The 13432-nt window shown below is 37.6% G+C and overlaps 1 protein-coding gene across 9 annotated transcripts in view; it reads left to right on the plus strand.

Annotated features, from left to right (window-relative positions):
- The window catches only part of LOC145509620 (uncharacterized), a 533964-nt gene that overhangs the window by 288918 nt on the left and 231614 nt on the right, over positions 1-13432 (plus strand). For all 9 annotated transcript variants that reach the window (XR_014056245.1, XR_014056241.1, XR_014056240.1 and 6 more), the window contains one exon: positions 7578-7652. Coding sequence is in view for 3 of the 9 variants with exons in the window: in XM_081498842.1 (XP_081354968.1) it covers positions 7578-7652 (75 nt within the window). In the remaining 6 variants the exon portion in view is untranslated. The remainder of the gene's footprint in view (positions 1-7577; positions 7653-13432) is intronic.

A 13432-nucleotide genomic window follows, 5' to 3' on the forward strand; every position in this document is an offset into this window, starting at 1 on the left:
ATAACCAAAAAGTGTAAACCATCTCCCCTAACTAAAAAAAACTAAATACAATGCTACTTTTTTCAAATCATTTTGAGAAAAGTGAAAACAAGAAAAAATGTGTAATCTATACAACCTGGTTTAACAAATGTTAAGCTTTTGGGGGCATATCGTTTTGGATTGTTCTCTTTCCTCTGTTTTCATTTTCTCTCTGTACATATTTTTTAATGGAATCAATCAAAATATACAATTTTACATTTCTTCAATTTTTAGATAAATTTTAATGTCATAAAATTAAAATCTATTCATCATTTTTGATAGTTGCATAGTTTTCCACAGTTTGGATACAGTATAATTTATTTAAACTATCCACCACTGATAAATATTAAAGTTGTTTCCTGTTTCTTATGTTAATAGGTTCACTATTTAATAAGGGCTAAGAAAGTAATAAGGGAGGAACCAATAAAAATACTGCATTAAAAATGATCATACATTCCTCTTTGTGCAGCTACCTTATTATTTCTAATTTTATTTTCTGCAGCGTCAACATAGGTTAAAGTTATGATATTACATCTTTTGGTCTCCTTATGATATTACCTCCCCCTTTTCTTTTTGCTGCCTTTTAACCAAGTAAACTTCCATCTAATTTATAATCTAACTCCATTTCACCTTTTATAGTTCATGTATTCTTAATCTTATTGGGGACATGAAGGTCATGTTTTCTAACATTTACTTGTATTTCCCTCTATAGTATGTATTTAAGTTTGATTTTTAAAAAATCTTGAATGTTGTCTTCAATTCATTCAATTCATAGAATGTCTTTATAAAACAATCGTAGTATTTTTTTCTCCCTGTTTCTCATTTTTCTGTGAGCTGTGGGCTATTCATGTTTGTTGTCTCCCCACACACTGGTAAGTTAGATTTTAGCTTTCTTAAGCTTGATATTAGTTATTTTGTTGATTAGCAGATTCCTCTCCTGTAGAGTGCAGAGAGAAGGAAGGGAGAGAGACACCTGTGTAGTCCAGGAGAGGAAGGTTGATGGTGCAGTGTTTTCTCTCCGTATTTAATGAAGGTGCTATGCAGGTGTCAGATTTCTGGGTCCAGGCTTCTTGACTGCCTGTTTCTTAACCAGCTTGCCTCATGCTTTATGTAAGCTGCAGCTACGCCCAACTGCAATCTTACAGCTTAATATGGCCTCTGTAATAATTTGAGGGCTTCAAATGGTGCTTATTCATATTTTTGAGATACCAATTGAAGGGATGTGTTTTTACTCTCTGCTGTCTTAGAACACTCAGCTATTAGATCTTGTCGTTACAAATAAATGACTAGGTGCTGGAGAATTTGAGAGTTATTCCTTGACTGTTCTTGTTTGCTTTATATATTATCTACTTTATATATTGCTGACACTCCTCCAAGTTTCTGCTTTGTGGATCGTTATTACCATGGTTTCTAATTTGAAAGTGACTTTCTCATCTTTGATAACCCTTTGAACATCAGTGGAAATCTAAGAATAGGGGGTGTGAGGCACTTACGCTTCGATTCACGTATCTAGTTCTTTTAACATTATCCTATTAAGTTAAGTGTCACAGGCTTTCAAAGAACGTGTAATGACTAAACAAAGAATGAATATCATCTTGAACTTAAAGGATATTAATTATCATTGTATAACTTTTGTATTATTCTTCATATGTTGAAAACTTTAAGGTTTCTTCATGTTTCTAAGTTACTTCAAATGGTAGTAATGACAATCAGGTTCTGACTAGAAAAAATGAGGACTACTCTTGCAATAATTTCAACTGTTTATTCTTTTCACCTTTAACTTTTGACTTTGTTCCTACTCTCCTGCAGGAACCTCACATATAATTTATTGGCAGCAACTGTGTTTTTTCCCCCTTTTCCAGGTCAAACATCAGGATTGATTTTTGAAAATGAAAGTACTCAGGATAATAGAATGTCTTTTTCTCTCTGGTAATGGGAGTCTCGTTTATTTGAGTAACTCAGTGAAGGGATTGTTTTACCAGGGACTTATAAGAGATTGGGAGAATGTTTATCTCACTAATCCTGGGATAATAGAGGGAGAATTTCGTCCTCTTTTCTATGGTTCCTAGACCCAGTGAAGTCAGGAATGTTAAACTTGACTGAAGTTACAGTTTCTTTTTGTTGTTGTTGTTGTTGTTAAACATATATGGTTTTTTATTTTATTAATCACTGGAATCAGTGTGCAATCATATATTCATTTTAAGTATTTCTGTATTTCTATCCACATATATAATAGAAGACAAAATATAACTTCCACTTCTGGAAGATAGGCATTTTATTTTTGAACTTTCTAAATGCTCATTAGGGCATATCACTAATAGAAAATATTTTGCCAACTAGAAATAGAGACATAGAATCTTTCAGAGCCAGGCATATGGGTTTTATCAAATGTAGTAGATATTTGTGGATTTTGTCTGCCCAGCCTCACTTAACCCTTCTTTTGCTAAAATTACCATGGCGTTGGCTATTCCATCTCACCTTGGTGGGGCTATCAGATGAGATACCTCCTTACCCGATGCATAGGAACATGACTCAAGCTACACTGATGAGACTGCTTTTTCCTGAGAATTACCCTGTCTCATTAATCCTCATTAAGTGAGGATTGACTTAATGCATGCATAGTACTTAGAAGCATTACTGGCACAGGGTAAGCAGTATACAAGTGTGAACTTTATTACTACGCAGAGTGACAAAAGATTAGCAGAGTGACAAAAGATTAGAAAGTGGTTAGAGTTGGAACATTCCGCCTGGCTGCCCTAAAGCACACTCCTAGTTCCTCCACCCTGATCTCCAGAGTGACCTAGTTCTGTCAGATCCTCTAAGGCCAGATTATAAAGCATTTCCTCCAATTCTGTGAACTACCCTGTATCCTTCTGATAAATTCATTTTGACTCAACTTTCTATTCTTGCAATCCAAGACTCTTGATGGATAAAGAGAAACTCTCAGTACAGTCCCAAACATTGGGATTCAGTGATATTCTAAGACTTAAAAATTATTTATTTTTACTTTGGAGTGTGTTTTCTTATTTCTTCTGAATATGCTGCTCTACTGTGCTGGGAAGTTATGTCAAACAAAATAAAATATTAGTAGGATTACCTGGCATAGAAAAAGTTGGGACATGCAAAATGATGGAAATAATGTGCTCTTAGTATTATTTTTTAAAGAAAACTCATCATCATCATTAAAATGATATATGCAGACACTGTGCTTAGAGATTCCCAGATATTATTTCTAATCTTTCTAGAAACTCTGCAAATAGTATTAACCTCATTTGATGGATGGGAAAGCTGAATGTTTGAGGCTTGTACATTAGTTAGCCCCAAACGAGACTTCTAACCCAGTTCTAATCACTGCAAAACCTGTACTCTCTCCTGTAATTTTCTTAAATTGTAAAAATCTTTCTGTTTCTATACTTGAGATGTTCAGTTGGGTTTTTTAAATGGTGTGTATTCATTCCTTGATTAAATATGTATTGAGTGACTGTGTGGGTAAGGCCTCTATGAATGTAGTAAATATAGCCTTCAAAGGATATGTTTTAGGAAGTGGGGATGGCAATATGTAGAAGAAGGAGCTTTGTAGATTATTTAGAATAAATGTAAAATATATCTATTAATCAAGGGAAAGGATAATAGCTGATTTTCATTTTTGTTCAGATAATCCACTTAAGATTTATTTCAGTTGGCTCCAGAGAAATATTTTTCATAGTTCCCCTGAGCCCAATCTATCCTACTCATCAAACATGCATTCATATAGTAGTGTGTTTAGAAGCCATACTATGCTCTAGAGATTTTTAGTTCACTTAATTTCAGGGTATTTCTATGCAGTAATAATGTAAAGGGTGTTATTTGATGAAGAGAGCTGGAAACTTCTAGAAACTGGATAGAGTCCCAAATTTACAATCCTGCTGTTACAGTTTTAAACACATCAGAGATGAAAAGCTACCATCTCAGCCTCCAAGGAGCTGGAATCTAATGATTGTGTGGAAACTTTCATAGCATCTCTGGATAAATCAGGCAAGCACTTTATTCTTGCCTTTTCTAGCACTCATAATGGGAATCTTGCAGAAAGGTACAGAATACTGTAAACTTTAATCTTTTCCTTCCCTTCAGTCTCACACTACGTAGTATACCTGTTTAGCAATAGAAGGGAAGAGGTTAAACAAGCTGCCCTCATTGACAGTAGAGTTTACTTAGTTTGTGCAGAAGAAATATTCTGTGTGCTCAGAGATATCAATGTTTGCTTTCTATGTAATGGAAAAAGACCATAAAGGTAATGAGTATGGCTGAAATGCCAAAGAAGCATAGCCAGGCTTTGGTTCTACCCATTCTGGAAGGTTTTGTATGTATATTCAAATTCATTACTAGTGATTCATTTTATTTTAAAGACTTGGTCTATGTGTGATTGTATTTGAAAAATCTGTGCAGTTGTGGAGATTGTAATATTTCTGTGGAGAAATTAAATTGATAAAAGAAAATAAAAGAGATTCATTAAAGAATGAAGCCAGATAGAGAGTACAAATACCTGAATAAATCATTGAGGGATAAACAGGCTAAGCAGTACCTAAGTGTGAGCTTTTATTCTTATTAAACAGACTGCTGGAAGGCTAGAAAGTGGTTAGAATTGGAACATTCTGATCACCAGTGTCAGTTTCCAAAACTGTATTTTTCTTATAACTGCTTTTGATGCAGTAAAATATTCAATCTCCTTTTAATTTTTTTCAGATATTTTTCATTGGTGGTGGAGGGTGGGGATCAATCACCTTATAAAAATAATAATAAAAAAAACAAGTTGTGGCTAGTTTTATGTTTCTTATTCTGTCTTGACCTCTTGCAGCTGCTTAGGGTGCTAGCTCGGAGTCTCACTGGGCTCTCCTGTGAGAAGGTAGGTTGTGTGTGTTCACATGGGAGGCAGGCTGAACAGAGTGTGTCCCAGAGGCAGCACCGCATGCCTTTTGGATCAGCGATCCTTCAGGGGGAGGTGCAGAGCTGACAAGTTCAGGCACTCAGAGCCCCTCCCCAGACTACAGCTTCTCAGGTCAGTGGTACCAAGCTTGGCCAAGGTTTAAAAGATGCAGACTCCAGGGATCCAGACAGGCATTCCAAACTAGCATCTCCAAGAGTGGATCCTGGAAATCTGCCTTCTTAACCTGCAGATCAGCTAGAATTTCATGCTACTATTCTAAGTTCTTTGTGTAGAAGGAATGATCGTCCCTCTTTGCTCCACCTGCGTGATTGCGGCCACGTAGGGCACATGAATAACCGCCACCATGTTCTGGAAGAGTAAGACTTGTCTTCGGGGCAAGCTTCTCAGTACATCCCCTCTTTTAGGCCTCCACCCTCCTCTCTCAAATCGACAGCTTTGCTGCATGGTAATCTGAATTTGACATTTTCATCCAGTTTCCCCTTTTTCTGGCTTGGCTTTGCCCTGACCAGTTATTAGGTAGCTAATAACCATGTACCTTAAAGAAAAATATTGGAGTTTCAGAAAATGAAACTTTACCTATTGAAGTGACATAACTTTTTAAAAAAAAATGTTAAAACTCCTCAGCTTTCACCAAGTATTGAAGCTTTGTATGTTTCCTGATGATTCAGAATTGTCATTAAAATATGACTTATTTTACTGTGCTATGCAGTATATTAAGGAAGTCATTGAAGCAGGTAATTTTCTCCTGCATTTGTATCTTATGTTGTTACTGGTTTTGGTTTGCTTGTGTGCTGCTGTTAGCTCTGCCTTTTCCTTGAAAGCCAGCTGTTTCTGTACCGCTGTCAGTACATTTGCCTGGGCAGTACACATGCTTTCATTTCTCTGTTTCTGATCTCTGTGGGCTATAGTACCACATAGCCAAGCTGCTGAGAACTAGGTCTTAATTAGAATGAGCTGGATTCTGGGCAAAGCTCTGGCAGTCTTTCCTGAGATTCACTGTCCAGCTCTGGGAGAGGAATATTGTGACTTGTATTCTGGCTGCACAGAAGGTTTTGTTTACTTGTTTGCTTTGATTGCATGATTGCGTCTCGGAGGACCCTGTGTTGTTGCAGTGGCTAGTTCTGAATCGCCGAGGAGTTATTGTTTATAATGTAAAACTTGGAACGAGCATGTGTCCACGTGTGTCAGCATGTTCCTGTCTCACATGCTCAGGATGGAGAGAAAGGATGCAATGTCCAGCTGGAATGCGGAGCAGACACAGTCCGATCAGTGATTTTTCTTTCCCTCTCGGGATGGCAGCCATGCTGGGTCCTCGGCTGCAGCAGGAAGGAGACCTGACTTCTCTCCTTCCTGTTATTTTGCCCCCAGAAAAACTGCTTGGCAACTGTCATAACTTCACAGCCCCTTGCATGTTTGGTAGTTTAGGAAAATGCAACTCCTTTAAATATACTGATAGTCTAAGCAAAGAACAGCACCTGCAGGGTTATCTTATGAGAGCAAAGGGCCAAGGCGCAATGTGCAGAGAAAAACTGCCACTGCCCTGGCTGTTCTGAGCAAGGCGATTGGTGCCCCAGAGCGGCCCTGTGAGACGCACGGCTTGGGGGCAGGAGGAAGGATGTTCCTAACTTACAGGCTCAGTCACAGTAGACCCCTTGGTGGTGACTAGGGCCACTGCTTATAGGAGACATACTTACCAAAGCCAGTAATTGATGCATGTATCTTTGAGGTCAGTGAGGAGGACTTCCTCTTGGCTTTCTGCTCTTTGCCATTAACACCATAAATCCACCTGCCAAAAAATGATAGCCATCACCAAGCTTTCTTGGCTTCACCTTTATTTATTTATTTTTATCTCTACAGATCTTACTTCCTCTCTTTCTCCCTCTTTCTTCCTGCCTCTCTCTTCTTTGCTCCTTATTCTTTTTAGACCTAATCCCAAAGTATATTTTATTTAACTACTTGATGCACATTGACTGAGTGTAAAGAGAGGGAAAATCGTATTCATGACCATCGGGGTCTCCGTTGTCTGTAATCAGGGTTATAGAGGCTGCACTAATCGGGATGGTCTCCATGGTGGGGGGGGGCAGAATGTGCCAGGCTTTTGTGAGATGAAACGCATGGCATATGTCTGGACATATTTGAAGTCCGCAGTTTCAGAGTTCTAACCTGAGTTTATCTTGACTGATTGGCATGCAAGGCAGAATCAGAGGGGCAGAACAAGGCAGAACAAGGCAGAACAGGCAGAACAACGCAGAATCAGAACAAGTGGCAAAATGGGATAGAGCTTCAAAATGACTTAAAAACAAAACCAGAAAAAAAGAGGTTAGAATAAAGTTAATAAAGTAATGTTTAATTTGTTCAGCTGTAATGTCAGTGGCTATTTTTAAAAAAAACAATTAAGCAGTTATTTCAGCTTTTAAGGGACAGATTTTAAGTCCTGACGAGGATTCATGATGACATACTGTGCCAGCTCATACCCATTTGTATTCTTGTGTTAACGATGCTGTAAGAGAAAAGTTTAGGACCTTTGCAAAAGAGGTGTTTTGTTTTTCAAATATTGAGTTAATTTCAAATATTGACTTTTAAGTTTTGTTGTCAGATTTGTTGTGAAAAATTACTGTGTTTTTATACTTTCAAGGTTTTCTAATCTGTGGGCTTCCACTCAGTCATCTATGGGAGAAGATTGCGGTTGGAGCTGCTTTGCCGTACAAAGGTAATTGTACCTGTTTGTGGAGAAAGGCTGACCTCATAACCCCTCACCAATTTATCCAGAGACTAAGTATTGGCCTTTGTCAGATAGCTGCCATATGCCTTTTTAACGTGCATTATTTCAGATTTGTTTTTTACAAGGTGATATTTAGAGACAAGGATAAAGTGACATTGAATGTAAAAGAAGAAAGTATTGGTAAAGAAATATTCAAGGAGATGTGTTCAAGTGGAAAGGGACAAGGATAAACCCATGTCTGATTCCTGTTGATGTTTGGTAGAAACCAATACAGTACTGTAAAGCAATTATCCTTCAATTAAAAATAAATAAATTTACAAAAAGAAATATTAAAAAGCCACAGGGTATTTAACTTCATACTTTGATTTTATGGTCCCTGTAATTCACTTTTGGTTTTAGTATGATCCTTAGATGTCTATGTTTTTTTTGAAGCCAGATATAGAATAGGTGTCAGGAGTATGGGATTCTGGAGTCTGATTGCCAAGTTCCATTCTGGCATCACCCTTAGTTATGTGATCTTGAAAGATTATTTAAACTCCCTGGGCCTTATTTTTCTCATTTAAAAATGGAAGCAATGAAACTGTTTTCCTCATAGGATTGTTGTGAAATTATAGATCATGAACTTAAAGCACATGGCTCAGTGCTTGGCATGTGGTTAAGATGTAACGAATGTCTGTAACTTCTACTTAGTCTGTTCTAGCTGCAAATGAATTTCTTTTCAAATTCTGACAAGCTAAAGACACTTCCAAAATTAAGTGAAAAGGCAGTTGTCCTTGAAAGAGGCCTACAGATGGCATAAGTTAGGTGAATTAAACACAGTAAACAGAGGAAAGCAATAAAATCCACTTCACAGGCATTCAGAAAATACTTGTTATATTAGAGAGAGTTGATGATTAGGTATTAGGAACTCATAGATTTATAGACTCTCTGGATTGAGTGTGGAAATGTAAGTAAACATCATCCTTCCCAACAGCCTCATTTAGTGTTTTCTTCTCCTTACTGTATTCCCGTGGATTAGACATTCATCCTGTTACTTGAACCCTTCCACTGATGGAACCCTATCCATGATCTTATCATATGAAAGATCTCTTAGTTAGGGCTAAAGTCTGCTCCTCTATCCTTTCTAATTTGGCTTCTGTGGCTCTTCATACATCAGTGACTCACAACTTTGAATATACATATTTTCTATATTTTCCACTTCCTTCTTTCCAGATGTAAATCCCCAGTTCCTCCAACCTTTCTCAAATGACATGATTTCAAGTCCTCTTATGTTATGATTGATAAACTTTGGAACTGGACTTATTTCAGTCAGAAATTATATTTTGCTATGAACCAATAGGAACCACCAAACTAGAGGCTTAAAACAGAAGGGAGTTTATTTTTCTCTCACACAGAAGAGATCCTGCAGTACACAGCTCAGTGGTGACTCAGCAGATTCATCAGGGACCCAGGACCTTCTAGGTTTCTCCTCTGCCTGAAGGTGTGATCTCGTTCTCAGGCTCTGGAGGTGGCCACTGTGGCTCCAGCCACCGTGTTCCCATTGCAGGCAGGAAAAAATGTGAAGAGCCAAAAGCAACAAGAGGGCAAGCCTCCAGAGTCTGCCTCCCCTTTTAAGGAGCTCTTTTGGACACATTAACAGCAACTTCTATTTCTTACTGGCCAAATTGTATCACATGCTCAATTCTAATGCAAGAGAGGCAAGGAAATGTAGTTTTTAAGCAAGGTTTTGTTGCTACCCTGGATAAAAGCTGGGTTCTTTCGGTAAAAAAAAAAGAAGAAAAAAAAAGAGTAGGTTAAATATAAGACAAATAGTGGATAGTCTGTATCAGGATGTCCTCTTAAAATATCCTCTTCTGAATTGTGGCTCCCCTGCTTCAGTCTAGATATGGGATGACCCTGAGGAGAAGGATGGGACTATGTCTGTCTTTGGAAAGCCAACTTCTAGAATGTGGTACTGATTAATGGAAGATCAGACAAAAAACACAGGGAACTCCTTCCTTACTTGGGCAGTTCTTTGTTTATCCAACTGATCTGAGCTCAGAGCCAATAATCTGAATGTTTACTAAGGCTTCCTACCTGTTGAAAGTTGAACACCTGCTCTTTGCTGGACTGTTTTCTGCTCTATACTATCATCAGTGCACAAGTATAGCAGGACCATAAACCAGTTTCCAGTTGTGCTAATTTCTTCATAAAGGCATAACTTATTAAAAGCTTATCAATAAAGGGCATAATTGTAAAGTCATTTTAGAAAGGTGTGTTAAGTTACTTAATAAAGTTCTTTATGGCATATGTGTTAGTACCAATGATATTTTAATAAATTACTCCAAAATACAGTCTTGTTAGGATGGATGGTACCTAGAAAATTCATCCAACCACATTTTGGATAACTTTTTTTCTGTCCAAGAATCCCAGATTCACTGGAAGGGGGATGGGAAGGAGGAACCATAGTGGTAACCTTTTAGAAACACTCTAAATAAAACCAAAGAAAATGCATACTTGCTATACAAGGAGTCTTGGAAACTTATTCCTGGTTTCTGAAAGTAAAAGATGAGATAAGATGAATTGGTGTATCACTGACATGAACCAGTCACCATTCTCTCTAGAGAGAAGCCCAGACCTAGCTAGCTCAGCTAGAGTTCAGAGGCAAGTGGTTGTGGTGTAATAGTCAAGGGCCTTCTTCTTGCCTAAGTCTAATGAATATAAGTATGTGATGAGTTACTTTATTCCAAAAAAACCTGAAAAATGCCTCAGTTGGTTTGTTCTCTGGCTCATTAGACAAAGATTGGTTTCAACACCAAGAACGCTGGCATTTAACATCACTTATGAGGCCAAGTTGAAGAATATACACTTTTTCATGTTGTTTTCTACTTCATTTTTGTGTTAGAGATAGGAGTGGAATGTAAGCTTACAGTCCAAGAATAGGTGGATGAATGCAGATTGTGTCTGGTCTCCACATACTCTTACTTGATTCTCGGAGAATTTTATCTGACATTCACTGAAAGCTTCTCTTCAGCAGTTTTTCCGTTAGCTCATAGGAAAAAGTGGCAAAAAAAAAAAAAAGGTTAAATATATGATTACTGATTTCATAAAGGCAATGGTAGCTTTTGTGGTAGAGGGAAGAAAGCCCAAGAAAGCATTTTACTTATAATCATTAGCCCCTGTTTTCTGTGAGTTCCAATACTATCATATATTTTACAGTGCTTCCCAGCAGGCCCTAGTAGTAAAGAACCTGCTTGCCAATGCAGGAGATGTAAGAGATGAGAGTTTGATCCCTGGTTCAGGAAGATCACCTGGAGGAGAGCATGGCAACCCACTGCAGTACTCTTGCCTGGAGAATCCCATGGACAGAGGAGCCTGGTGGGCTACAGTCCATAGGGTCACAAAGAGTCGGACACCACTGAAGCGAGTTAGAATACACACATTCATTTATTTAATGAATATTACTCATTTACTTTGTACCTACCATATGCTTGGTATGGTGCTAAGCTCTGAGAATGCAGAAATCTGTGAGAAACTATTTCTGCCCTCATAAAACTTGTGATTAAGTGTCTACTGACAGCTTACCTTTGTATTGTGTTTTGAAGTTTTTCAAGGGCATGAGCATTGTAACAAAATCTTTAAGAAAATCTCAAGGGAAGTAGGGGACATAATAATAGTCCCATTTTAAAAATGAAGAAATTGAGGCTTACAGAATATTAAGCAACCTATCTGATTGCACAGAAAGTTACTAGCAGAGAGTGTTAATTGTTAATTCTTCTAAGTTTCACATTTTAATGGAAAGAGCTATTTTATATGTGAAATTTTCCTATAAGAACCTTAGATCAAGTTGGATGTCTGTTTTTAGCCTCTTACAGTAATAGTAATGTTCTGACCTAGCTTCCTGAAATATAGGTATTTCATCCGGGTTGACTCACATATTGCTGATCTGTACTATTGATAAGATGTCATGAAAAGTAATAACAATTGAATTTGTTGGTTGTTGAACCTACTTTGTAGTCAAAATTCTAGTAGTCTCAGAATGACTGGAGTCTGCGGGTTAAGGTTTGACTCTTATATGGCAGCTGTGGTAGACTTGATAAAGACACAGAGGCAGTTAAGAAGTATGTAGTTCAAAGTGAATCATATTTAAAGGATTACTTAAGAAAATGGGATCATGTCTCCTATATCCCAAAGAGGTCAGATTACATGTTTTTTTTTTTCTTTTTAAATCACCGAAAACAGACTTCCCCCCCCCAACCTTCTTTCCACATAACTTTCGTTTCTTATTTCAGAGTAGATTTTGTGATGAGAGTTTCTCTCTCTCTTAATATAGCCTACTGTGAGAAAGTTTAATCTTTCCAGGATGGAAACCACAGAAAATACGGACATGGTCAGCAAATGTTATTACTTCTTTTTACAGAAGGCAGAGAGTGTCTGAACAGTGATTCTCAAGCCTGGCACATACCAGGGCCAGTTGGGGTGCTTGTAAAATGTGCTGCTGCCTAGGTCCTAGTTTACCCAGAACCACACAATCTCTGGGGGTGGGGCCCAGGCATTTGCATTATGTTCAGATATTCGTGGATGATTCTAGCCAGGGTTGAGAATAGCTAGAAGCTTCCATTTCTGTTGAAAAGGAAAGAAATCAAATCAAGCTAATTTATACTAAAGAGCAAACAGCTTTTAGTGTCATCTGAATTTCTGAAATCAGTACCTAGTGGATATCTTGGTCAGTGTGAAGAACTGTAATGACAATATCCAGGCAAGAGCAGAAAATGTTTCAAGCAGGAGACCCTTTTGTACGTCTTGAATTTTACCAGTGCAATGGCTATCGCATCTTAGCTTAGACAATTGATTTCCTTGTGTAGCCCTGGTTTTGAATTTAGCTTTAGCTTCCTTAAACCAAATGTGTTAAAACACGTATCTGATGCCCAGATTTGAGTAGGTTTTTCTTAAAACTGAAATTATAGGAAGAACCCCATGGACAGGGGAGCCTGTCAGACTATAGTTCATAGGGTCGCTAACTGTTGGACACGACTGAAGCGACTTAGCACACACGCACAAAAATACGTTGAATGCCCAGAGCCTTGTTGTCCACCTGTCTTTATCCCTTTATCATTACAGCTCTATCTGTACAGGGAAAGTAAAATGGACACCCTGAAATAGTCAGTGGGATAGCAGCGTATTTGAAACCTCATTTGCTTTTTTTTTTAAAAAAAGGTATTTTAGCTAATAAGGAAGGGTGTGAGTATCAAATTATCAAAGTATTTCTCAGATCTTCTAGTCACCTAAAGTGTATTCACCTATTTATTACATTTCCCTGTGAATTAACCTTAGCTTAGCATTTATACATTCAGATTAGAATGCCTATACTCTTCTTTTGTGGGCAGGTGGTAATACCTATTACTTTAGTAAAATTCTTCAGTATAAGGGTATGGGCAGTGGGGTATGAGAGAGCAGAATTTAATCCTGGTTTAGCTTTATTATGGATAAAGCTGTGTGAACTTGGGCAAATCAGCCATCTCTCCAAGCCTCAGTTTCCTTATCTGTAAAATGGGAATAATAAAAGTTCCTGTCTCTTGAACTTGTCATTGAGTTTAAAAAAGATAATGCATGTAAAGCACATAGCACTATACCTAATACATAAGAGCTAAAAATTATCATTATTGGTTCTAGTATAATTCAATTCTTTGGAAACAAAGTTTGAGGGAAAATGAAAAATTGCTTTAGATTAAGGGTTTTTCAATAGAAAAAATTTCATTTATCCCCTTGCACGTATTTGAATTGTAATA

This window comes from Giraffa tippelskirchi, chromosome 6 (assembly GCF_054371585.1).
Source record: "Giraffa tippelskirchi isolate mGirTip1 chromosome 6, T2T-mGirTip1v1.2.pri, whole genome shotgun sequence".
Lineage (NCBI taxonomy): Eukaryota > Metazoa > Chordata > Mammalia > Artiodactyla > Giraffidae > Giraffa > Giraffa tippelskirchi.